At 43.2% G+C, this 27,240-nt stretch overlaps 1 protein-coding gene across 1 annotated transcript in view; it reads right to left on the bottom strand.

Moving 5' to 3' along the window:
• IGSF10 (immunoglobulin superfamily member 10) overlaps positions 1-26,814 on the bottom strand; it is a 92,692-nt gene extending 65,878 nt beyond the window's left edge. The window contains exons 1-2 of the mRNA XM_040428102.1: positions 26,446-26,814; positions 10,706-10,932 (exon numbers count right to left, since the gene is read on the bottom strand). Of these exons, the coding sequence (XP_040284036.1) occupies positions 10,706-10,902 (197 nt within the window). The 5' untranslated portion in view covers positions 10,903-10,932; positions 26,446-26,814. The remainder of the gene's footprint in view (positions 1-10,705; positions 10,933-26,445) is intronic.
• Positions 26,815-27,240: the final 426 nt, after the last annotated feature.

Here is a 27,240-nt window from a genome sequence, read left to right on the forward strand (position 1 = left end):
GTCTTCTTGCCATCACCCTGATCTTTAGCTCCCTCCACAGATTCTCAATTGGATTAAAGTCTGGACTTTGGCTGGGCCACTCCAAAACGTTAATGTTGTTGTCTGCTAACCATTTCTTCACCACTTTTGCTGTGTGTTTTGGGTCATTGTCATGCTGAAATGTCCACTGGTGCCCAAGGCCAAGTTTCTCTGCAGACTGCCTGATGTTGTCGTTGAGAATTGTCATGTATTGCTCTTTTTTCATGGTGCCGTTTACTGTGATTTGGTTCCCTGGTCCATTGGCTGAAAAACACCCCCAAAGCATTAGGTTCCCACCACCATCTTTGACAGTGGGGATGGTGTTCTTTGGGTTAAAGGCTTCTCCTTTTTTACGCCATATGAAGGAAACATCATTGTGACCAAACAATTAAATTTTTGTTTCATCTGACCATAACACAGAAGACCAGAAGTCTTCTTCTTTGTCCAGATGATCTTTTGCAAAGGCCAAGCGAGCTTTTGTGTGCCTTATCTGGAGAAGTGGTGTCCTCCTTGGTCTGCATCCGTGGAACCCAGCAGTGTGCAGTGTCCGTTGGATTATCTGCCTTGAGACATTGCCACCAGCAGAGCCCAGATTCACCAGGATGGCCTTGGTGGTGATCCTTGGATTCTTTTTCACCTCTCTAACTATCCCCCTGGCCAGCACAGGTGTCACTTTTGGCTTCTGACCACGTCCTCTGAGATTTTCCACAGTGCGGAACATCTTGTATTTTTTATTAATACTTTGCACTGTAACCACACAGCCACAATGGGCAGCCGCAGGTCCTCACTGAGCTCCTTTGTCTTAGCCATGACTGTCCACAAATCAACTGCAGAGAGCTGCTGTTTTTCACCTGTTGAGTTGATTAAAACAGCTGTTCCCAATTAATCAGGGTAATTAGGATGCTTTAGAACAGCTTGGACTATTTGGAATGGTATAGAATTGCTATACAGCTGACTGCAGTTACTGGCCTTGGAGTCATGAAGATAGCAGCCACTTAATGCTGCAATGTGAAAAATATGTAGTAACAGGATATAAAAGGGAGCAGAAAGCTGTAAAAGTAAAATACATATAAATATCAAGTGAGAATGTAAAAGTTGAGAAGCCATATAATCATACTTCCCATGTTTTGAAAAGCAGAAAAAAGGACAATTTGTGCGGAGCAAATTTCTTCATGCTAGGCCACGCCTCTAACTCCACCCAACACATAATTATACACACCCAATCTCACCCAGTATCCTTAATGTCCCCACATAGTAATTATTTCCCCATTGTGTTACCACACAGTAGTTATGCCCACATGCCCTAGTAGTTATGCCCTATCACAGTGATAATGCCCACACTGTGCCCTTCACAGTAGCAGTACCCACATTGTGCCCTTCACAGTAGTTGTGCCTACATTATGCCCCCTTCACAGTAGTAATGCCCACATGTGCCCCTTTACAGTAGTTATGCCACCTTCACAGTACTTACGTCCAGATATGCCCCATCACAGTAATTATGCCTAGATGTGCTCCTTCACAGTAGCTATGCCCAGATATGTGCCCCCTTCACAGTCGTTATCACAAGATATGTGCCCCTTTCACAGTAATTATGCCCAGATGTGTCCCCTTCACAGTAGTTATCACAAGATATGTGCCCATTTCATAGTAGTTATGCCCAGATATGTGCCCCCTCACCGTACTCATGGCCAGATCTGCCCCCCCCCCTTCACAGGAAAAAAGTAAATAATCACCTAGTTCCTCCAATGATCACAGCTCACCCTGCGCTCCCCATCAGCAGCAGCAGGTAGGATACTGCTACACATCGCACTGCTGGTCTGTGTAGGAGGAGCAGAGGTTGATTCCTGGACCTGGACCGCTCCTCCTACACAGGACAGCTTGATTTTCCCATCACATTATACACTACTGATTTACAGGAGTTACGACCACCCTGCAGTTCAGCAGTGGTGGCCATGCTTGCACACTATAGGACCCAGCCACTAAAGGTGCCAGCTTCTTTGGTGGAGGGGACCTTGCATACCACCATCCGCAACCCCTGGAAAAGGCCAATGTGTAGTGTGATGTAAAAATGTGATGTACACTGCGTGCAGAATTATTAGGCAAATGAGTATTTTGACCACATCATCCTCTTTATGCATGTTGTCTTACTCCAAGCTGTATAGGCTCGAAAGCCTACTACCAATTAAGCATATTAGGTGATGTGCATCTCTGTAATGAGAAGGGGTGTGGTCTAATGACATCAACACCCTATATTAGGTGTGCATAATTATTAGGCAACTTCCTTTCCTTTGGCAAAATGGGTCAAAAGAAGGACTTGACAGACTCAGAAAAGTCAAAAATAGTGAGATATCTTGCAGAGGGATGCAGCACTCTTAAAATTGCAAAGCTTCTGAAGCGTGATCATCGAACAATCAAGCGTTTCATTCAAAATAGTCAACAGGGTCGCAAGAAGCGTGTGGAAAAACCAAGGCGCAAAATAACTGCCCATGAACTGAGAAAAGTCAAGCGTGCAGCTGCCAAGATGCCACTTCCCACCAGTTTGGCCATATTTCAGAGCTGCAACATCACTGGAGTGCCCAAAAGCACAAGGTGTGCAATACTCAGAGACATGGCCAAGGTAAGAAAGGCTGAAAGATGACCACCACTGAACAAGACACACAAGCTGAAACGTCAAGACTGGGCCAAGAAATATCTCAAGACTGATTTTTCTAAGGTTTTATGGACTGATGAAATGAGAGTGAGTCTTGATGGGCCAGATGGATGGGCCCGTGGCTGGATTGGTAAAGGGCAGAGAGCTCCAGTCCGACTCAGACGCCAGCAAGGTGGAGGTGGAGTACTGGTTTGGGCTGGTATCATCAAAGATGAGCTTGTGGGGCCTTTTCGGGTTGAGGATGGAGTCAAGCTCAACTCCCAGTCCTACTGCCAGTTTCTGGAAGACACCTTCTTCAAGCAGTGGTACAGGAAGAAGTCTGCATCCTTCAAGAAAAACATGATTTTCATGCAGGACAATGCTCCATCACACGCGTCCAAGTACTCCACAGCGTGGCTGGCAAGAAAGGGTATAAAAGAAGAAAATCTAATGACATGGCCTCCTTGTTCACCTGATCTGAACCCCATTGAGAACCTGTGGTCCATCATCAAATGTGAGATTTACAAGGAGGGAAAACAGTACACCTCTCTGAACAGTGTCTGGGAGGCTGTGGTTGCTGCTGCACGCAATGTTGATGGTGAACAGATCAAAACACTGACAGAATCCATGGATGGCAGGCTTTTGAGTGTCCTTGCAAAGAAAGGTGGCTATATTGGTCACTGATTTTTTTATTTTATTTTTTTGAATGTCAGAAATGTATATTTGTGAATGTTGAGATGTTATATTGGTTTCACTGGTAAAAATAAATAATTGAAATGGTAATATATTTGTTTTTTGTTAAGTTGCCTAATAATTATGCTCAGTAATAGTCACCTGCACACACAGATATCCCCCTAAAATAGCAAAAACTAAAAACAAACTAAAAACTACTTCCAAAAATATTCAGCTTTGATATTAATGAGTTTTTTGGGTTAGAAACATAGAAACATAGAAACATAGAATGTGTCGGCAGATAAGAACCATTTGGCCCATCCAGTCTGCCCAATATACTAAATACTATGGATAGCCCCTGGCCCTATCTTATATGAAGGATGGCCTTATGCCTATCCCATGCATGCTTAAACTCCTCCACTGTATTTGCAGCTACCACTTCTGCAGGAAGGCTATTCCATGCATCCACTACTCTCTCAGTAAAGTAATACTTCCTGATATTACTTTTAAACCTTTGCCCCTCTAATTTAAAACTATGTCCTCTTGTAGCAGTTTTTCTTCTTTTAAATATTCTCTCCTCTTTTACCTTGTTGATTCCCTTTATGTATTTAAAAGTTTCTATCATATCCCCTCTGTCTCGTCTTTCTTCCAAGCTATACACTGCGTGCAGAATTATTAGGCAAATGAGTATTTTGACCACATCATCCTCTTTATGCATGTTGTCTTACTCCAAGCTGTATAGGCTCGAAAGCCTACTACCAATTAAGCATATTAGGTGATGTGCATCTCTGTAATGAGAAGGGGTGTGGTCTAATGACATCAACACCCTATATTAGGTGTGCATAATTATTAGGCAACTTCCTTTCCTTTGGCAAAATGGGTCAAAAGAAGGACTTGACAGGCTCAGAAAAGTCAAAAATAGAGAGATATCTTGCAGAGGGATGCAGCACTCTTAAAATTGCAAAGCTTCTGAAGCGTGATCATCGAACAATCAAGCGTTTCATTCAAAATAGTCAACAGGGTCGCAAGAAGCGTGTGGAAAAACCAAGGCGCAAATTAACTGCCCATGAACTGAGAAAAGTCAAGCGTGCAGCTGCCAAGATGCCACTTGCCACCAGTTTAGCCATATTTCAGAGCTGCAACATCACTGGAGTGCCCAAAAGCACAAAGTGTGCAATACTCAGAGACATGGCCAAGGTAAGAAAGGCTGAAAGACGACCACCACTGAACAAGACACACAAGCTGAAACGTCAAGACTGGGCCAAGAAATATCTCAAGACTGATTTTTCTAAGGTTTTATGGACTGATGAAATAAGAGTGAGTCTTGATGGGCCAGATGGATGGGCCCGTGGCTGGATTGGTAAAGGGCAGAGAGCTCCAGTCCGACTCAGACGCCAGCAAGGTGGAGGTGGAGTACTGGTTTGGGCTGGTATCATCAAAGATGAGCTTGTGGGGCCTTTTCGGGTTGAGGATGGAGTCAAGCTCAACTCCCAGTCCTACTGCCAGTTTCTGGAAGACACCTTCTTCAAGCAGTGGTACAGGAAGAAGTCTGCATCCTTCAAGAAAAACATGATTTTCATGCAGGACAATGCTCCATCACACGCGTCCAAGTACTCCACAGCGTGGCTGGCAAGAAAGGGTATAAAAGAAGAAAATCTAATGACATGGCCTCCTTGTTCACCTGATCTGAACCCCATTGAGAACCTGTGGTCCATCATCAAATGTGAGATTTACAAGGAGGGAAAACAGTACACCTCTCTGAACAGTGTCTGGGAGGCTGTGGTTGCTGCTGCATGCAATGTTGATGGTGAACAGATCAAAACACTGACAGAATCCATGGATGGCAGGCTTTTGAGTGTCCTTGCAAAGAAAGGTGGCTATATTAGTCACTGATTTGTTTTTGTTTTGTTTTTGAATGTCATAAATGTTTATTTGTGAATGTTGAGATGTTATATTGGTTTCACTGGTAAAAATAAATAATTGAAATGGGTATATATTTGTTTTTTGTTAAGTTTCCTAATAATTATGCACAGTAATAGTCACCTGCACACACAGATATCCCTCTAAAATAGCTAAAACTAAAAACAAACTAAAAACTACTTCCAAAAATATTCAGCTTTGATATTAATGAGTTTTTTGGGTTCATTGAGAACATTGTTGTTGTTCAATAATAAAATTAATCCTCAAAAATACAACTTGCCTAATAATTCTGCACTCCCTGTACATGTTAAGGTCCTTTAATCTTTCCTGGTAAGTTTTATCCTGCAATCCATGTACCAGTTTAGTAGCTCTTCTCTGAACTCTCTCCAAAGTATCAATATCCTTCTGGAGATATGGTCTTCAGTACTGAGCACAATACTCCAAATGAGGTCTCACTAGTGCTCTGTAGAGCGGCATGAGCACCTCCCTCTTTCTACTGGTAATTCCTCTCCCTATACACCCAAGCATTCTGCTAGCATTTCCTGCTGCTCTATGACATTGTCTGCCTGCCTTTAAGTCTTCTGAAATAATGACCCCTAAATCCCTTTCCTCATATACTGAGGTTAGGACTGTATCACTGATTTTATATTCTGCTCTTGGGTTTTTACGTCCCAGGTGCATTATCTTGCACTTATCCACATTCAATTTTAGTTGCCATATTTTTGACCATTCCTCTAGTTTTCCTAAGTCCTTTTCCATTTGGCGTATCCCTCCAGGAACATCAACCCTGTTACAAATCTTTGTGTCATCAGCAAAAAGACACACCTTACCATCGAGGCCTTCTGCAATTTCGCTGATAAAGATATTAAACAATATGGGTCCCAGAACAGATGCCTGAGGTACCCCACTGGTAACAAGACCTTGGTCTGAATATACTCCATTGACTACAACCCTCTGTTGCCTGTCCCTCAGCCACTGCCTAATCCATTCAACAATATGGGAGTCCAAGCCCAAAGACTGCACTTTATTGATAAGCTTTCTATGTGGGACAGTATCAAAAGCCTTACTAAAGTCTAGATAAGCGATGTCTACTGCACCTCCTCCATCTATTATTTTAGTCACCCAATCGAAAAAATCAATAAGATTAGTTTGACATGATCTCCCTGAAGTAAACCCATGCTGTTTTTCATCTTTCAATCCATGGGATTTTAGATGTTCCACAATCCTCTCCTTAAGTATGGTTTCCATTAATTTCCCCACTATTGATGTCAGGCTTACTGGCCTATAGTTGCCCGATTCCTCCCTACTACCTTTCTTGTGAATGGGCACAACATTTGCTAATTTCCAATCTTCTGGGACGACTCCTGTTGCCAGCGATTGGTTAAATAAATCTGTTAATGGTTTTGCTAGTTCAACGCTGAGCTCTTTTAATAGCTTTGGGTGTATCCCATCAGGCCCCTGTGACTTATTTGTATTAATTTTAGACAGCTGACTTAGAACCTCTTCCTCTGTAAAGACACATGCATCAAAAGATTCATTAGTCTTCTTTCCTAACTGAGGTTCTTCTCCTTCATTTTCCTTTGTAAAAACATTCATTGTAAAAATGTTCATTGAGAACATGGTTGTTGTTCAAAAATAAAATTAATCTTCAAAAATACAACTTGCCTAATAATTCTGCACTCCCTGTAAAAGTGTCTGGCACTAACTTGCCTACATGACATAAATGCCATTTGGTGATGAGACAACCCCTTTAAGAGGCCTTACATACGCAAATTTGCACTGATGTTTTTTTTTTTGGACTGTAGAAACACAAGATTAACCTCATGTGTTTGCTTTTTTATTGCAACATTTTTTTGTGGAGTTTTTTGCAAACAATGGGGAAGATTTAGCAAGGCTGTTATTCTCATATTCCAGTCTTGATCCCCTGTGCGCTGGAGTCAGATTCAGGTAGATGCCTTTTAATAAATTTGGCGCACCTCTGGTAGTCTGTTTTCCAGAAACTCAAATCTACGCCAGCTAGGGGTTGGACTTGAGCTATAACTTCGGGCTGTAGGCTATCGCCCACCTGCTAAGCCCCACCCCTTTTTCATTTAGCTCAAAAAGTTTCAAATTCTAGCACAAATATGATGTGTGCCATAGTTTACTTCTTTTAATCGTCACAATAGTAGCAAAAATTGCTTGGTAAATGTCCCTTAGCCCAAGAGCTACAGTATTCTGTGCTTGTGTAAGCAAGAAAGACAAAAAAGCCACCTGATTAACAAAAATGCCAAGAGCAAAAAAACGCTTGTGTGTCTCGTGTGTCATATTTTCTATAGACCTTTAGCTAACGCTGTATGTCCTAAATCAGGTGCAGCCTCCGACCGCCAGTCTATGATAAATCTGTCCCTATGTGTAATAGCATCTAATGAAGTTTGCAGCCCACGGAATCCTTCATACAGCCAATAATTGTAGTTTAAAGGAGTAATCCAATCTGGGACATTGATGGCATATCACTAGGATATGCCATTAATGTCAGATAGGTGCAGGTTCCACATCTGGGACACGCTCCTATCTCCAAAACGGGGCCCCAAAATGAAGGGAAAGCAGCCGCACACATGCGCACCAGCCCTCTGTTCACCAGTCACCAGTGAAGGGCTGGCTCTTCTATTTCTGTCAGTCCCGTAACACTGAATGGAATGGTAGCCGCGCGTGCACAGCTTGCTCTCTATTCACCGCTTTGGGAAATAGCCAAGTGTGCTCCCTCAGATGTTTTCAGAAGTCCCATAGGAAGGAATAGAGAGCAAGCCACACATTAGTGGTGTGCTGTCCCTTCACTTTAGGGTCCTGTTCTGGAGATAGGAATGGGTCCCAGAGGACCTTCACATATCTTACATTGATGGCATATCCCAGCGATATGTCATCAATGTTCCAAATAGGAATGGCCCTTTATGCGGCAGTGCATACGGGAACAGGATCTTATTATAAACACTGGTTCTGGAAAGAAGCTCCAAGTGACTACCACATTTCACGAACCAACCACTTCTTGTCTGACACGAACTAACTGCATCATAATGATTCATGTGTTGTACTGTTCTCATGTGATGTGGCCATCTCTCAAAGGTGAAAACTATAGGGAGGAGGGCAATATTTTGGCAGATAAACATGCATTTCTGCACTTTACCTTCCTCACTTTGGGAAGGGATATGCTATTTCAGTAATCTGTCCGGGTCCTGTTTGTAGATATGCTGTTTTGGCAAAAAGAAAGATGTATCAAAAACATCATCATGTGATTATAGCTTTAAGTTGGCAATGGGTGTGAAATCATTTGGTCTACAGAGATTCCCTACATCGATGCCATCATAAATGTGTCCATTTGGATTTGTAGTGACCCGCTGGTTCACTGATAAAGTTATTTCCTTGTCAAATCTCAAGGCCTGCTGGAAAGTCGGATTATGACTCATAGGGAGCCACTTCCAATTGATTCTCTTTCTTGGGAGATACTCCTGTGCATGTTCTGCTAAAGTTATCAAATGGTTCATTGCTAAGCTGTTAAATGTTTCCTCAGATGTTAACACTTCCAGTGATACAAATGGTTAATGTGACTTTATTATGCACTACATATGTATTACAAAAGGTTGTGCATGTGAAGGATATAGTTAACTGGCAGTTAGTAATAGTTGCTGGGTGATGGGCTGGCAAAAAGGCTAGGAGATAGGACATGTAAGGATAGTTTCACACTAGTGTTCATCCGGCAGGCTGTTCCAGCCCTCTGGATCAGACATTTCCGGAAGCTGCCTGAATGCCCACCGTCCCCAGTATTGATAATGGGTACCGGGGGGGGGGGGGGAGCTGCAGGGGAAGCGGCTGTTTAGGGGCCCAAACTCAGAAGGGGGAATTTGCTGTGGGGCTCAGTCACTTCTAGTTATGCCACTTATAGGGACCGTTGGATTACAATGAATTGCCTCTGAGGCTGGTCATCCAAACTAGGACTACACCCTGCAGTTGGGACACTGCAGAGAAATATTGAGAGAAATTGCACACCTTTGGTCCGTTAAGAAGATTGCTAGTATCTATAGAAAGAGACTCAGGGGGATCACATTTATAATAGCCACCTCCTGTCCCCAGTCTTTGAGAAAAGTCTAATCTGTGAAATACTTGAGAACTCTGTAAAAGTGAAAATTAATTTTACTATGACCATTCTTACGACTATTTCACACTGGCGTCTTTGTTTCCGTTTGTGAGATCCGTTTTGGTGTCCGTTTGACGAAACTGAGCCAAACTGATCCGTTCTGACACACAATCTAAGTCAAACAGTATGGATCCGTCTTCTATGACACAATCTGACACAATAGAAAACAGATCCGTCCTCCATTGACTTTCAATGGTGTTCAAGACAGAGCCGTCTTGGCTATGTTAAAGATAATACAAACAAATCCGTTCTGATCGGATGCAGGCGGTTGTATTATTTGAACGGATCCGTCTGTGCAGATCCATGATGGATCTGCACCAAACGCGAGTGTGAAAGTAGCCTTACCTAGTAATTTGCTTCCCAGCCTCTGTTCCTCTACCTTGCAGTCCCCTGCTCACCTAACATAAAGGGCACCTCAGGCACCACCAGGCAGGAGACCCCAAAAGTCCAGGATGTTCCCCAAGGAGAAGAAGGGTTGTGCCCCTCCAACCTCTGCGGGCTGGCGTGCTGTGGGTTGGCTGAAGGCAGTTTATTTTCCATGGTGGGTGAAGAAATAGCTAGCAGCCAAGAAATATAGAGTATCTTATCAAAGGGTGAAAATCAGATGGGCTGATCCTCCATTCACAATAGGTGATGGTCAAATCTTATCTATTCTGCCCTTGTACAATGACCTCTGCACAGATCACAGAGCATGCCTCCCGTAGAAGTCAATGAGGTATCCTCCTGACCATTGTGTCTATGGACCATTTGGCTGTTATAAAGCAATTTCCTTAACGCTTTCTAAATGATGTTAAGAACAGCTCAGGCAAGATGGCCGCCCCCATAATCGTGTTTAGGAAATAGAAGAAATAAATCTGCAATCAGAAATAAAATCAGATTAGGAAAAAGGCATGTGCGCTACTATCTGGTTTTAAAAACAAAGTTTCGAAAACAAATAGCCGAGCGCTGGCTTGTCTATTTCCAGAACTCCCATAGCGGTTCATAGAGAGGTGGCTGTGCATGCACGGAGCACTTCACTTTTATGAGCGTTCTGGAAATGGTAGAGCACACTCAGTTGGCTATTTTAGAAGTGAATGGAGGGCACATGTGCCTTCACTCTCCTTCACTTTGAGGAACTTCTTCTAGACATAGGAGCAGGTACCAGAGGTGGGATCTGCAGCTATTTGACATTGGTGGCATATCCTTGTCTTGTTTTTCTCTTTTTAATTTTAATAGAGATGCTAACTTGTGATAGCTACATATGTTGTATTTGACAGTATGGTATGGTATAATATAATATAGTACAGGACAGTACATACCCTAAATTGATGCGTTCCACATGAGGCGTGATCTGTTTAGGGATGGCTTTGAGATATCTGAAAGTGCAGTGGACTTCTGTATTAACATAACAGGCACAAGGTTTCGGGCATGCCATGCCCCGTACAGGAAGGACAACAAGCCAGAGGAGAATAAAACATCCAGGTAGACTTCTAGCATGTCTGCCTATTGGTTGCATCCTTAATGGTTATTTTAAAGCAGCATCACACTGGAGAGAAGAAAAGAAAGGAAGATGTCATTATCATGTCATCTGTAACACAAAACCAAAAATAGGACTACATTTGCATGAAACTCCCGTACCCTAAATGTGTTTCATGACCTGGAACTTGCAAAAAAGCTACACCACTAGCTAAGCTTAAAGGTAACCTGTACCCTTATACTCCATTGTCACCACCTTGTCTGACCTGAAAAGATCCTTCTAAAGTTATAGAGATTGCTCGCAGTGCTACGTACTTTCCAAAATTATTTTTTTTAAACTCGTGTGCCGTATACAGATGCCTGGATCTGCATGAGTGAAGTGTCTTTAGTCCTTTCGTTGTGGATGATACCTGAATGTCATCCAAGACTTAACAACCATGACCAACTTAACTCGCACCTACTGTGTCCTTCACCCATACCATATAGATTGTAAGCCCTCACAGGCAGGGCCCTCTCTCCTTCTGTACCAGTTTGTAACTTGTCTTGTTTATGATTAGTGCAATTGTCTGTATTATGTATGTGCACCGCTCATCATATGTACAGCGCTATGGAATGAATGGCGCTTTAATAATAATTAATAATAATAATAATAACAACCCGGTGGAGGGTGAGGTTGGTAGTGATGTCTGAGGTGGAGCCTGTCTTTCTGTCTCTCGCTCCCAGGGCTGTGCAGTGATGAAGGGGAGCACCTGCTAGTAGTTTTTCTCCCTGGGCACACACCATGGTTGGAGTCTCCTGCCTGAAGGTAGGGTGCCCTTGCTGTTGCAGTGGTGTGATGCAAAGACATGAGAAAATGAGGCTAGAGATTGCAGTTTAAAAATAAACACAAAGGGGGAGATTTATCATCTCCCTACACGCAGTGTAAAAAAGTTGCAAAAGCAGTTTTTGCTACTTTTTAAATACCATTTCGACTAGATTTAGTTGCAACTGGTTTCAGAAAAGGTGTGGGAAGGGGGGTGCATGGGCCGGGCCATTAGTCCTGGAACATTTATGATCATTTACACCAAACACTGACTGAAATTTTCACCAGTTACTACAAGCTGGAGTAGATTTCAGTCCAGCACACTGCCAGAGGAGGCATTTATTTTATTACAAGGCCTGCACCTCATCATAAATTAAATGCCTCCTCTGGTGTCGCAGGTCTTTATAAATCAGGGCCAAAGTCTTAACTGGGCAAATGATTAGACAATCTTCCACAAGATGGAAATACACATCCTAAATAGTTACAGAGATGCACTTTCATATGTAACAATGCTTCACATATCAATCCAGCCGAGGGGTGAAATTCCTCATACAATTTCTACAAGTCTGACTGTGGGGTACAGACCCAAAAGCAGCATTTGCAAACTGCCACAATACAATGAATGGAGGCCAAAAGCCTTTAGACCCAATCAACAGCTGTGAAGTCAAGTAACCTTACACAAACATGATCTTCACAGACTTTGGTTACACACACACACACTTTTTTGTCTGCTCAACTTCCTTAGGCTGGTTTCACACGGGAAAAGGTGCGGGTGCGTTGCGGGAACATGCGCGATTTTTCCGCACGAGTGCAAAACATTGTAATGCGTTTTGCACTCGCGTGAGAAAAATCGTGCATGTTTGGTACCCAAACCCAAACTTCTTCACAGAAGTTCGGGCTTGGGATCGGTGTTCTGTAGATTGTATTATTTTCCCTTATAGCGCTGGAGGGGTTAAAAATATATATATTTTTATTTAATTCACCTTAATCCACTTGCTCGCGCAGCCCGGCATCTCTTCTGTCTTCATCTTAGCTGTGTGCAGGAAAAGGACCTGTGGTGACGTCACTCTGGTCATCACATGGTCCGTCACATGATCTTTTATCATGGTGATGGATCATGTGATGACCGGAGTGACGTCACCACAGGTTCTTTTCCTGCACACAGCTAAGATGAAGACAGAAGAGATGCCGGCTGCGCGAGCAAGTGGATTAAGGTGAGTTAAATAATTTTATTAATTTTTTTAACCCCTCCAGCGCTATTTTACTATGCATTCTGTATTCAGAATGCTATTATTTTTCCTTATAACCATGTTATAAGGGAAAATAATAATGATCGGGTCTCTATCCCGATCGTCACCTAGCAACCCTGCATGAAAATCGCACCGCATCCGCACTTGCTTGCGGATGCTTGCGATTTTCACGCAGCCCCATTCACTTCTATGGGGCCTGCGTTGCGTGAAAAATGCAGAATATAGAACATGCTGCGATTTTCACGCAACGCACAAGTGATGCGTGAAAATCACCGCTCGTGTGCACAGCCCCATAGAAGTGAATGGGTCAGGATTCAGTGCGGGTGCAATGCGTTCAACTCACGCATTGCATCCGCGCGGAATACTCACCCGTGTGAAAGGGGCCTTAAGGATTCTTACCTGAAATCCATCCCTGGCATAATCCTTGAGTTTTACCTGGGTCCCAAGCTTAGCTGAGGCTGCTTGCAGGACTGGAGATGTTGCTCATGCTCCTGCCTCCCAACTAACTTAGCACCAACTTACTAACATCACAAGAAAGAGCCCAAGCCCAGGGGATAGACTCTGTCCTTACCTGGAGACAATAGCCAAGGGAAAGGATTTTACCCTTTGTTTTAGCCTGAAGTACAAGCAAATAACATAACACAGTACAACACATTAAAACATTAAGAACATGTGATATCATATAGCCAATTATTGGCAGAGCCTTAGTGGCATTGAAGATGGCGTTGAAGGGTTATCCTAATCAATCAAAGGGCTGAGAGAAGTTTCAACAAGACCCATTGTTTACCCAGATACACATCCAAGAGATACTTGAGGTATCACTTGTTTATAGAGCAGGAGTTCTTTCAAATTCATTTTAGGCCTCATGCACACGACCGTTATTTTAATCCGTGTCCGTTGTTCCGTTTTTCGTGATTTTCTGCGGACCCATTGACTTTCAATGGGTCTGTTGAAAACTCGGCTAATGCACCGTTTGTCATCCGCGTCCGTGATCCGTGGTTCCAGTCCGTCAAAAAAATATAACCTGTCCTATTTTTTTCACGGAAAACGGTTCGCGGACCCATTCAAGTCAATGGGACCGTGAAAAAACACGAGGCACACAAGATTGTCATCCGCGTCCGCTTCCTTTTTTTTACCTATCATTTGCATGGCAAACTTGACTTAGACTTTTTTTTTTACTTTCCTTAATGTCTGGTGATCCTCCAAAAATAAAAGAAGACACACGGAAACAAAAACGGAAACTGATCACGGAACAACGGAACCCCATTTTGTGGAACGGAACACAACAACGGTCGTGTGCATGAGGCCTTAGAGATATTCTCTATTACTTTAGAAATATTATTCAAGGAGGTTGCAGTGATTTATGTGGGAAATTATTGTCAACAAGTTCTATTAAAGTTAAATAGGTTTTCAGGGTTTTATGTAAATAAAGCTATATCACTCTATAATGAAAAGGTATCTAATGTCTTAATATACAGGGAGTGCAGAATTATTAGGCAAGTTGTATTTTTGAGGATTAATTTTATTATTGAACAACAACCATGTTTTCTATGAACCCAAAAAACTCATTAATATCAGAGCTGAATATTTTTGGAAGTAGTTTTTAGTTTGTTTTTAGTTTTAGCTATTTTAGGGGGATATCTGTGTGTGCAGGTGACTATTACTGTGCATAATTATTAGGCAACTTAGCAAAAAACAAATATATACCCATTTCAATTATTTATTTTTACCAGTGAAACCAATATAACATCTCAACATTCACAAATATACATTTCTGACATTCAAAAACAAAACAAAAACAAATCAGTGACCAATATAGCCACCTTTCTTTGCAAGGACACTCAAAAGCCTGCCATCCATGGATTCTGTCAGTGTTTTGATCTGTTCACCATCAACATTGCGTGCAGCAGCAACCACAGCCTCCCAGACACTGTTCAGAGAGGTGTACTGTTTTCCCTCCTTGTAAATCTCACATTTGATGATGGACCACAGGTTCTCAATGGGGTTCAGATCAGGTGAACAAGGAGACCATGTCATTAGATTTTCTTCTTTTATACCCTTTCTTGCCAGCCACGCTGTGGAGTACTTGGACGCGTGTGATGGAGCATTGTCCTGCATGAAAATCATGTTTTTCTTGAAGGATGCAGACTTCTTCCTGTACCACTGCTTGAAGAAGGTGTCTTCCAGAAACTGGCAGTAGGACTGGGAGTTGAGCTTGACTCCATCCTCAACCCGAAAAGGCCCCACAAGCTCATCTTTGATGATACCAGCCCAAACCAGTACTCCACCTCCACCTTGCTGGCGTCTGAGTCGGACTGGAGCTCTCTGCCCTTTACCAATCCAGCCACGGGCCCATCCATCTGGCCCATCAAGACTCACTCTCATTTCATCAGTCCATAAAACCTTAGAAAAATCAGTCTTGAGATATTTCTTGGCCCAGTCTTGACGTTTCAGCTTGTGTGTCTTGTTCAGTGGTGGTCGTCTTTCAGCCTTTCTTACCTTGGCCATGTCTCTGAGTATTGCACACCTTGTGATTTTGGGCACTCCAGTGATGTTGCAGCTCTGAAATATGGCCAAACTGTTGGCAAGTGGCATCTTGGCAGCTGCACGCTTGACTTTTCTCAGTTCATGGGCAGTTATTTTGCGCCTTGGTTTTTCCACACGCTTCTTGCGACCCTGTTGACTATTTTGAATGAAACGCTTGATTGTTCGATGATGACGCTTCAAAAGCTTTGCAATTTTAAGAGTGCTGCATCCCTCTGCAAGATATCTCACTATTTTTGACTTTTCTGAGCCTGTCAAGTCCTTCTTTTGACCCATTTTGCCAAAGGAAAGGAAGTTGCCTAATAATTATGCACACCTAATATAGAGTGTTGATGTCATTAGACCACACCCCTTCTCATTACAGAGATGCACATCACCTAATATGCTTAATTGGTAGTAGGCTTTCGAGCCTATACAGCTTGGAGTAAGACAACATGCATAAAGAGGATGTTGTGGTCAAAATACTCATTTGCCTAATAATTCTGCACTCCCTGTACAGTTGCAAGAAAAAGTATGTGAACCCTTTGGAATGATATGGATTTCTGCACAAATTGTCATAAAATATGAAATGATCTTCATCTAAGTCACAACAATAGACAATCACAGTCTGCTTAAACTAATAACACACAAAGAATTAAATGTTACCATGTTTTTATTGAACACACCATGTAAACATTCACAGTGCAGGTGGAAAAAGTATGTGAACCCTTGGATTTAATAACTGGTTGAACCTCCTTTGGCCGCTATAACTTCAACAAAACGTTTCCTGTAGTTGCAGATCAGACGTGCACAACGGACAGGAGTAATTCTTGACCATTTCTCTTTAATGAACTGTTTCATTTCAGCAATATTCTTGGGATGTATGGTGTGAATCGCTTTCTTGAGGTCATGCTACAGCATCTCAATCGGGTTGAGGTCAGGACTCTGACTGGGCCACTCAAGAAGGCGTATTTTCTTCTGTTTGAGCCATTCTGTTATTGATTTACTATGCTTTGGGTCGTTGTCCTGTTGCAACACCCATCTTCTGTTGAGCTTCAGCTGGTGGACAGATGGCCTTAAGTTCTCCTGCAAAATGTCTTGATAAACTTGGGAATTCATTTTTCCTTCGATGATAGCAATCCATCCAGGCCCTGATGCAGCCCCAAACCATGATGCCCCCACCACCATACTTTACAGTTGGGATGAGGTTTTGATGTTGGTGTGCTGGGCCTCTTTTTCTCCACACATAGTGTTGTGTGTTTCTTCCAAAGAACTCAACTTTGGTTTCATGTGTCCACAGAATATTTTGCCAGTACTGCTGTGGAACATCCAGGTGCTCTTGTGCAAACTGTAAACGTGCAGCAATGTTTTTTTTGGACAGCATTGGCTTCTTCTGTGGTATCCTTCCATGAAATCCATTCTTGTTTAGTGTTTTACGTATCGTAGATTTGTTAACAGGGATGTTAGCATATGACAGAGACTTTTGTAAGTCTTTAGCTGAAACTCTAGTATTCTTCTTCACCTCATTGAGCAGTCTGCGCTGTGCTCTTGCAGTCATCTTTACAGGACGGCCACTCCTAGGGAGAGTAGCAGCAGTGCTTAGCTTTCTCCATTTATAGACAATTTGTCTTACCGTGGACTGATGAACAGCAAGGCTTTTGTATACTTTTATAACCCTTTCCAGCTTTATGCAAGTCAACAATTCTTAATCGCAGGTCTTCTGAGAGCTCTTTTGTGTGAGGCATCATTCACATCAGGCAAAGCTTCTTGTATAAAGCAAATCCAGAACTGGTGTCTGTTTTTTTCTATAAGGCAGGGCAGCTGTAACCAACACCTCCAATCTCATCTTATTGATTGGACTCCAGTTGGCTGACACCTCACTCCAATTAGCTCTTGGAGATGTAATTAGTCTAGGGGTTCACATCCTTTTTCCACCTGCACTGTGAGTGTTTACATGGTGTGTTCAATAAAAACATGGTAACATTTAATTCTTTGTGTGTTATTAGTTTAAGCAGACTGTGATTGTCTATTGTTGTGACTTAGATGAAGATCAGATCACATTTTATGACCAATATGTGCAGAAATCCATATCATTCGAAGGGGTTCACATACTTTTTCTTGCAACTGTACCTACAAAATCTGATGATATCATCCTATTTAACCAATACCAATGAGAACATTTTACCTTTAGTTACCAAAATATTAATTCAAAACGTAACATGGCTGCACTTCTTGCATAAATGGCCGTCCAAACATAAAAGCAAAATATCTATCTCTGTAAATAAATAAATTGTTCACCATACTTTGGCTACTACTCTGTGTTTCTGTGTTACTGATATGTAGCCAATTACTTTATATATTTTGGTTGTAAATTCTTTTTAACAAAAACATTTCTACTCACAGAAAGGAAACAGAGATCTTGATAAGGCTCCATTCACACATCCGCAAATCCATTCCGCATTTTGCGGAAAAGAATTGCGGACCTATTAATTTCTATGGGGCCGCACGATGTGTGGCCCGGATCTAGAGTTGCTGACCCGCACTTCCGGGTCCGCAATTCTGATCCCGAAAAAATTAGAACATGTCCTATTCTTGTCCGCAATAACGGACAAGAATAGGCATATTCTATTAGTGCCGGCGATGTGCGGTCCACAAAATGCGGAACGCACATTGTCGGTTTCTGTGTTTTGCGGATCCGCAAAACACACACAGATGTGTGAATGGACCCTAATGGTGAGGAATTACAAAAAGTGCCAGGGAATTTTCTTCCATAGCAAAATAATGGCTGTGCAACGTGGCAAAAATCCATATCTGACCATTAGTTATGGTCAGATGTGTCCCATTGCTTATATAGGAAACCAATAATCTGGAGTGTGGGAAACACAGGGAGAACATACAAATTATATGCAGATGTTGCTCTTCGCATCTATTTTTCTGAGATTGATTAGTGACTACCTTGTTCTTTTCAAGTTAGTTCTTTAGGAATAGGGACAACTAGACCTTCTTTTCAGTGTACCAGATTCTGGCTCTCCAGTTAAACCCAAATGTTAAAGCTTGGTTGTTGTTGTTTTATTTCTCCCATAAATGGAATTCTTTGAAAATGGAGTATGAACTGACTTCTCATGATCAGCCAAGAAAGTGGTATGTATCTAGATTGTTAAGATGTTTAAGGGTAGAGAGTAGTGTTGGTTGAGCACCAAAGTTCTCGTGTGCTCGAGTTAAACACTTTAGGATGCTCGGGTGCCCTACAGAGCACAATAGAAGTCAATAGGAGAACCAGAGCATTAAACCAGGCACCCCCTTCTATGAAGAGGGGAGGGTGTCTGGTTCATAGGAAAAGGTCAGAAATTGATGCAAACACCACTGAAATGGTTCGGGAACAGCATGGGGAGGATGTCTGGATGCATTTTGGACTCCCAGGTCGCTGCTAGGAACGATGTTGTCTGAGTAGTACGCCACTTTTACAGACTGACAATAATACGCACAAAGCTGAAGATAAAATCGATTTTAGAGGAAAAATTGTTAGGAAACATTCTTTCCTGTATATTTACTTGTATATAAAGTGCAAGTGCTGCCAAAAATTACAAGGAAGAGGCACTCCAATACAACCTGTATATCACATAAAGGAGGGCCTCTTTCACATTGTGGTACAATTGTTCAGGTAGTGGGACTCCTACACACATAAAGCCTATGCACTAAGTTAAAGGGCTACCAAAAATTACAAGGAACTGACACTACAATACACCCTTTATTACACATAAAGGAGGGCATCATAGACACCCTTGAAAAAATATGATTGATGGCCTGCTGGTGGCCCTCAAAAACTATTGGAGCAAGAGCCTGCTGATCTGACTATCTAAAACATTAGGGCTGAGGGTCTGCTGCTGAGCAGACCATCTAAAACATTAGGGGTGAGGGTCTGCTGCTGAGTTGACCATCTAAAACATTAGGGGTGAGGGTCGGCTGCTGAGATGACCCTCTAAAATATTAGGGGCAAGTGCCTGCTGCTGATCTGACCATCTGAAACATTAGGGGCGAGGGCCTGCTGGTGACCCTCAAAAATATTATGAAAAAGGGCCTGCTGGTGACTCTCTAAAACATTATGGGCGAGGGCCTGCTTGTGACCCTCAAAAACAATAGAAGCAAGAGCCTGCTGGTGACCCTCTAAAACACTAAGAACAAGGGCCTGCTGGTGACCCTCTAAAACATTATGGGCGAGGGCCTGCTTGTGACCCTCAAAAACAATAGGAGCAAGGGCCTGCTGGTGACCCTCTAAAACATTAAGAACAAGGGCCTGTTGGTGACCGTCTAAAACAATATGGGCGAGGGTGTGCTGGTGACCCTCAAAAACATTATGGGCGAGGGACTGCTGGTGACCCTCAAAACATTATGGGTGAGGGCCTGCTGGTGACCCTCTAAAACATTATGAGTGAGGACCTGCTGCTGAGCTGACCCTCTAAAACATTAGAAGCGAGGGCAGCCTAATAAGCATGTTGATATGATGGAGGAGGACGAGAAAAGGGAGATTGAACCATATACCCTTTTTAGTGGTGGAAGGAGTGAATGGTAATACAGTGTATTCAGTACACCATAAAAGCTATATTTAGAGTGCCTTTATGTTCAGCAGCTTTCCTCTGGTGGAGTAGAGAAGTCAGGGGCAATCTAGGCCTTGTTGATTTATTCATGTACGAGTCAACCGGTCAGCATTTTCAGTTGACAGGCAGATGTGCTTATCAGTTATTATGCCCCCCACAGCACTAAATACACCCTCTGACAAAACGCTGGCGACGGGGCAGGCCAGCACCTCCAAGGCCAGTTTGTGCCACATGTCCAGCTTGGACACCCAATAGTTGTAAGGCACACAGGGATCACTGAGGATGCTGACATGGTCTGCTACGTACTCCTTCATCTTCCCAAATGTTTCCCTCCTTGTGACACTAGGCCGCGCATCAGGTTGAGGGTGCTGGCGGGGTGTCATAAAACTGTCCCAGGCCTTGGAGAGTGCTGCTTGCCTCTGTTGGAACTGCTGTGTGTTCCCCTCGTCTCCCCTCCTCGGTTGGCCAAGGAACTATGTACTCTGTAGCCAGCGTTGTCAGCTGGAAATATTTGGAGGAATTTTTCCACAAGGACCTTCTGGTATTGCACCATTTTGCTCATCCTCTCCACCACAGAAATGAGAGATGAGAAGTTCTCTTTGTAGTGGGGGTTGAGAAGGGTGAACAACCAGTAATTGGTGTTGGCCAAAATGCTTACAACGCGAGGGTCACGGGAAAGGCAGCCTAACATAAAGTCAGCCATGTGTGCCAGAGTCCCAACAGACATGACTTCGCTGTCCTCATCAGGAGGATGACTCTCAATCTCCTCATCCTCTTCCTCCTCTTCTACCTATCCATGCTGAACAGATGGAATAAAACTTCCATGGGTACTATCTTCTGTAGCGGAGGAAACTGTCTCCTGCTCCTCCTCCCCATCATCCAATTAGCGCTGAGAAGACGAACTGAGGGCGGTCTGGCTATCACCCTGTGTACTGTCTTCCCCCATTTCCACCTGTTCCACATGCAAAGTGTCCGCCTTAATTGTGAGCAGAAAGCGTTTCAGTAGACACAGAAGTGGGATGGTTACGCTGATAATAGCGGCATCGCCGCTCACAATCTGTGTTGATTGCTCAAAGTTGCGAAAAACCTCACAAAGGTCAGACATCAATGCCCACTCGTCACTTGTGAAGAGCGGAAGCTGACTGGAAAGGCGACGACCATGTTGCAGCTGGTATTCCACTACTGCCCTCTGCTTCTCACAAAGCCTGGCCAACATGTGGAATGTTGAGTTCCAGCACGTGCTCACATCGCACAACAGTTGGTGAGCTGGCAATTGCAAGCGCTGCTGCAGCGTTGCCAGACCGGCGGCAGCTGTCGATGACTTGCGGAAATGGGCACACACGCAGCGAAGCACGAAGCACTTGTCCATGTGTCAGTCATTAAGTGGACCTTCCCAATAACTGCGTTGGTCAGGGCACGGGTGATGTTACGGGACACATGCTGGTGTAAGGCTGGGACTGCACATTTCCAGGGCCAACAATTTGGAAAGGTGCACATTTAGTGCTATGGCCTGACCTGTGGGTGGGTGGCTGGGCATTTGTGCTTTCATTCAAAGGCCTGGGGTATAGACATCTGTACGCTGCGCTGGGACACAGAGGCTGATGTGCTAGCTGATGGTGCTTGCGAATGTCCAGGTGCATGGCGGGAGGCATCAGGGCCTGCGTCAAGGACAGGGGATTGGCCAGCATGTAGCACAGGGGAAGAGGAGGCAGTGGTGTGATGCACAGACACTGATTGTGGACCCAGGCATTTGGCTCACCTATGAGGGTGCTTTCATGCCATGTGGCGGATCATGTTGGTGGTGGTGAGGTTGCTAGTGTTCACGCCCCTGCTCATTTTGGTACGGCACAGGTTGCAAATGACAATTGTTTTATCGTCCGCACTTTCCTCAAAAAAGTGCCAGACTGTGGAACACCTACCCCTTGGCAAGGGAGATTGCCGCAAGGTGGGTGCTCCGGGGAACAGTTGCAGGCATGTTAGGTGTGGCCCGCCTTCTATCTTTGGCCACCCCACTGCCTCTTCCAGCCTGTTGCAGTGCTGCGGATCCCTCCCCCTCTGTACTGCTGTCCTCGCTCAACTTGCCACCTTCCCAGGTTGGGTCAGTAACTTCATTGTCCACCACCTCCTCTTCCACTTCCTCACTCTGGTTTTCATCCTTACTTGTTGACCTAACAACAACCTCAGTTATTGACAACTGTGTCTCATCCTCATCATGAACCTCTTGAGACACTAATTGCGGTTGACTTATTGGCAACTGTGTCTCATCATCATCATCAACCTTATGAAACACTAATTGCCGTTCCCCACCATCATCTTCTTGTGACTGTGGATGCTCAAGAGTTTGGGATTCAGGGCACAATATCTTCTCATGTCCCTCTTCAAGCTGGCTTGTCAAGAGGCCCAAATCAAGGAATGGCGATGAAAAGAGCTCTTTGGAATATCCGAGTGTCGGATCACTTGTTTGCCAAGACTCTCCATGGTGGGAGGAAGGAGTATCAGGGTGAGAATTCTGTTGACCAGACTCTTGGGTACTGAGACTGTAATTTGTTTAAGACAGGGTGGTGCTTAACCGACTGGAAGCATTATCTGCTGCAATCCAACCGACCACCTGGTTGCACTGGTATGACTTCGAGAGTGGTGTCCTGCGCAACCTAGGACATGAAGCTAGGTATTGTGGATGAGTGTGTTTCTTGTGCTCTGGCAGCAGGCACAGTTTTACCGTGCCCAGGGCCACAGTCTCTGCGTGCACCATCAGCAGCACGGCCACTTCCCCGTCCCTTACTGCTCGCTTTGCGCATATTAAATGGTATATATGCTTGCAAGTATGTCACACGTACAGTAGCTCAGGTTTTGTAAGTGTATGTGCAAATAAAGTACACAGAATGTCACATATATTTTTAGGATGCGCACACGTTTAACAGGAGAGGTAGCACAGATAATGTTGCTGTTCGCAGCGTCTATGAAAAAAGTACACTGAATGTCACAGATAATTTTAGGATGCACAAACGTTATACAGGAGGTATAGCGCAAGTAATGTCGCTGTCACCAGTGGCTAATAAAAAATTACACTGAATTAATGTCACTGATATTTAGGACGCGCAAACATTATACAGGAAGTATAGCGCAAGTAATGTCGCTGTCACCAGCGGCTAATAAAAAATTACACTGAATTAATATCAATGATATTTAGGATGTGCAAATGTTATTCAAGAATTGTAGCGCAGGTAATGTAACTGTCGGCAGCAGACACCGTCTATGGAAAAAGTACACTGGATGTCACAGATATTTTTAGGCTGCGCACACGTTACACAGGAGATGTAGCAAGATAATGTCGCTGTTACCAGCGGCGAAAAAAAAATACACTGAATGTCACTGATATTTCAGATGCGCTAACGTTATACTGGAGATGTAGCTCAGGTAATGTCGCTGCCACCAGAAGCAAAAAAATTCGACTGAATGTCACTGATATTTCGGATACGCAAACGTTATACAGGAGATGTAGCGCAGGTAATGTAACTGTCCGCAGTGGACACCGTCTACTGAAAAAGTACACTGGATGTCACAGATATTTTTAGGCTATACACACGTTACACAGGAGATATAGCACAGATAATGTCGCTGTCTGCAGCGGCCAAACAATTGCAAGCTATTTAGCGCAGGTTGCGCTAAAAATATATATTGCTGCCAGATACAACTATAGTCCTTAAAAGGACTTTTGGATCTCTCTAACAATTCCACGCAATTTAGCGCAGGTTGCGCTAATATTTATATTGCTGCCAGATACAACAATTGTCCTTAAAAGGACTTTTGTGACTATCTGTCCCTTCTTCAGCACAGCTCTCCCTTACTAAGACTGAGCCGAACATGTGTCATAGGGTTCTATATAGCACCAGATGACGTGTTTCGGCCAGCCAATCACTGTAATGCCAGTAGCCAACATGGCTACGGCATTACAGTGAATGGCAGTACTTACCTGCACGTTTATTGGCTGTTATTTGGCCGAGCATGCTTGCCCAACACTAGTAGAGACAAACATTCAGGTTTATTATACATATTTTGAAGCCAAAACCAGGAGTAGATACAAAAAAAAAATAAGACATGATATCTCTCCTTAATTCTTCCTCCCTTTTATGATCCACAGCTGGTTTGACTTCAAAAACTACATAAAAACAACTGAACATGTGGAGCATCCAAATACTGATGACCACCATACATGATCCATTTAGAGGCCCTATAATGGGCAGATATTGGATGTTCCATGGTGTTCAATATAGCATAAATATTCGATACTAATAGTATTCATTGGGCAGGTGAGACTAGGTGCAGAACAGATCTTTGGTCAGGCCTGGAGAAGATCAATAATTTATTATTACCCAGGTAAGTATATTTATTGTTACCCAGGTAATTGTCATTTAAGCATATTCAATGTTAAAAGTCAAACAATAATTCCAAGATTTGTAGCTTACAAAAATATATTCATCCATTATCAACACTGAAATGGTCTGCACACAAACCAGTGCCAGAGAACACGTCAGCTTTCTGGTTGCCAAGCAGGCATTCCAAGGAAAACTAACTGTTATGGGAGATGGATAGCCCTGGCGAGGTAGGATTCCAAGAAGAAAATATGCTGATATCATTTCATTCACTTTCCCCTCCTCTGCAGAACATGGGCTTTGATAGACCATTCTGTCTTGCAGATGAAACATGAAGCCTTTGTGTATGTAGACATTTTCCTGCTGGGAGTGAAGGGCATGGACTGAATGAGTGGTAAATAACTATATACCGCAGTTATGTAAAAGCAATGGTAGCCTCCAGTGCACAGTATACCTGGGGTGTTAACACTTTATGTCTAATTTCAATCCCTTTAGTGTTTTGTTCGACAGTTGTACGAGTACAAAAATTGCAAAATATCAGGAAATTCTAATTATTATTCCATTCAGTTACTGTAATATACTGGATCACTTCCCATAAATGTGCAGACTGTTTTGGTGTCTTGTGATCAGGACAGGTAGCGGTCTCTAAACCTATTATTGACCCCATTATTTCTACCAAAATTTAAGACCAGGTTCCCAAAGTGCAGATTTGCTCAACATTTTGTATTTGTATTTGTGTTTTTTTCATTTTATATACATGCAATAAACTGTCCAACGAGGAATTGAACGAGGAATTGTAGCACATACTGTATGCCAGGTGAATAAACCTGATACAAAAGGTAGGTTTCAGAAAACTTGTCATTCTGCAAACATACAGTATACTGGAACCTACATTAATGCAACCAACAATAATGCCTATCAGAGAATTGCTTGATAGCAACTCCCTAATAACTTAAGATGTAAACCACTCACAGAGGGTTCTTAGTGACAATACAGCTGGGTGGCTAACACAGCACACATTCCATGTGGATTCTCCATCAGTTCATCAACAGATCACAGATTATGTTATGTCAACCTTTAATCCCATTCAACGACTGTAAATCTGCCAAAAATTGACGCCTATAATCTTAGTTCTGGCAGATTTGCTAGGAAATAGCTAAAAAAAACGATGATAGCAAATTCATCCATGTTCTGGATGGTGAACACGGATGAGTTTTTAAATGGACCTCCAGCAGGTGGCGTGTTGTATGTCTTTCTTGCAGACCCATTCACTTGGGTGAATACATTTTGCAGGAAAATCAAGATGCACGGTGCATGCTACGATGTATATGACGTGGTCATGGATAGTCCGTGTGAAAAATTGTGAATTGACCCATTGACTTTAATGGGTCTGTGTTCAATCCGGGTGCTGTTTGTCCTAAACTCAGTCAGTACCCGGATGGGAATGTCTTTCTGAATAAGCCTTAAGGGCTCATGCACACGACTGTGCATTTTTTTGCTGTCCGCAAATTGCGGATCCGCAAAAAACGGATGCCGCCAGTGTGTCTTCCGCAATTTGCGGAACAGAACAGGAGGCCCATTATAAAAATGCCTATTCTTGTCCGCAAAACGGACAAGAATAGGACATGCCTCGTAATTTTTGCGTGGCCACGGAACGGAGCAATGGCTGTGGACAGCACACAGAGTGCTGTCCGCATCTTTTGCGGACCCATTGAAATGAAAGGCTCCGTATACGGACCGTATACGGAATCAAAATACGGCCCGTATACGGAACGCAAAAAACATAGGTGTGCATGAGCCCTAAGGCTGAAGCTACGCACAGACATTTTCTAGCAAGACTTCCCCATTTTAATTTTTGCGCTACAGCTGCTGTCCAAAGGAGCACATTGATTTGCATGCAACCTAGTGCACTTCTATGGACTACAGTCAAAATAGGAAAATCCCAACACATATGTCTTATTAGTCATCAATGCAATGAGTTATGCTCATGATTTCCAGATCAAGGTAGAAACATACACATGGATTCAATGGGAACAGTACCTGGTACTTGGATGTTGCAGGATCCCCTTATGTGATGAGCAGACTTTGGCGCAGCTCTCAGACGTCCACCCTAATAACACAGGTTAATGATATTGTTATCCCCTCCAGATGTCACTTTTTTTTATGGCTTTAAACATCTCCATAATGAGCCTGAGCCATGTGCAGTGAGCGCTCCTCCAGGCATTGTATTACATGCTGCACACAGTTCACTTATGGCTCCTATTTGTTTCCCTGTGATCAGTCTGCATCCAGCCTGTGGAATTGCTGTGTCCTCTCTAGAGCTTGCAGCAGTCACTTCTGTTCCTTGCAAGTTTCTCTCCATCTGTTCCCAGTAAAAGCTGAAGTTTTCTTTCTATGTCTTCATATAGTTTTGGAATTCCTTTCTTGAATCATCTGTCTGTGCCTCCTTTCTGCCCCCTGCAGTCTCCCTCTGTGCTGGAATATAAGTGCACAAGTCAAGAGGAGCTGCTGCACAGCATCCATCCTAGGAGCTCAGAGGAGCAGCACATCTGATGGCACTGACACCCAATATGCTCCCTGGATTTTTGGCAACACAATGTATGCTTCCTTCTAAATGTCAGTGCAAACAGTTAAATTCTGTGTAACAGTCAATGCAGAATAAAAAAAAGTTTGCATATCAGTGAAATGATAAGTCACCGACAATTCTCAAAAGGAACAGCGAGTGTCCTACATGTGCGAGGCAAGACTTCACCTCCCGACAATTCAGTGACCTTACATTGTCCCACTGTTCATGTAATCTTTCCTATTTATCATGATAAACTACTAAAGCCATTT

The sequence above is a fragment of the Bufo bufo genome, chromosome 4 (assembly GCF_905171765.1).
Source record: "Bufo bufo chromosome 4, aBufBuf1.1, whole genome shotgun sequence".
Lineage (NCBI taxonomy): Eukaryota > Metazoa > Chordata > Amphibia > Anura > Bufonidae > Bufo > Bufo bufo.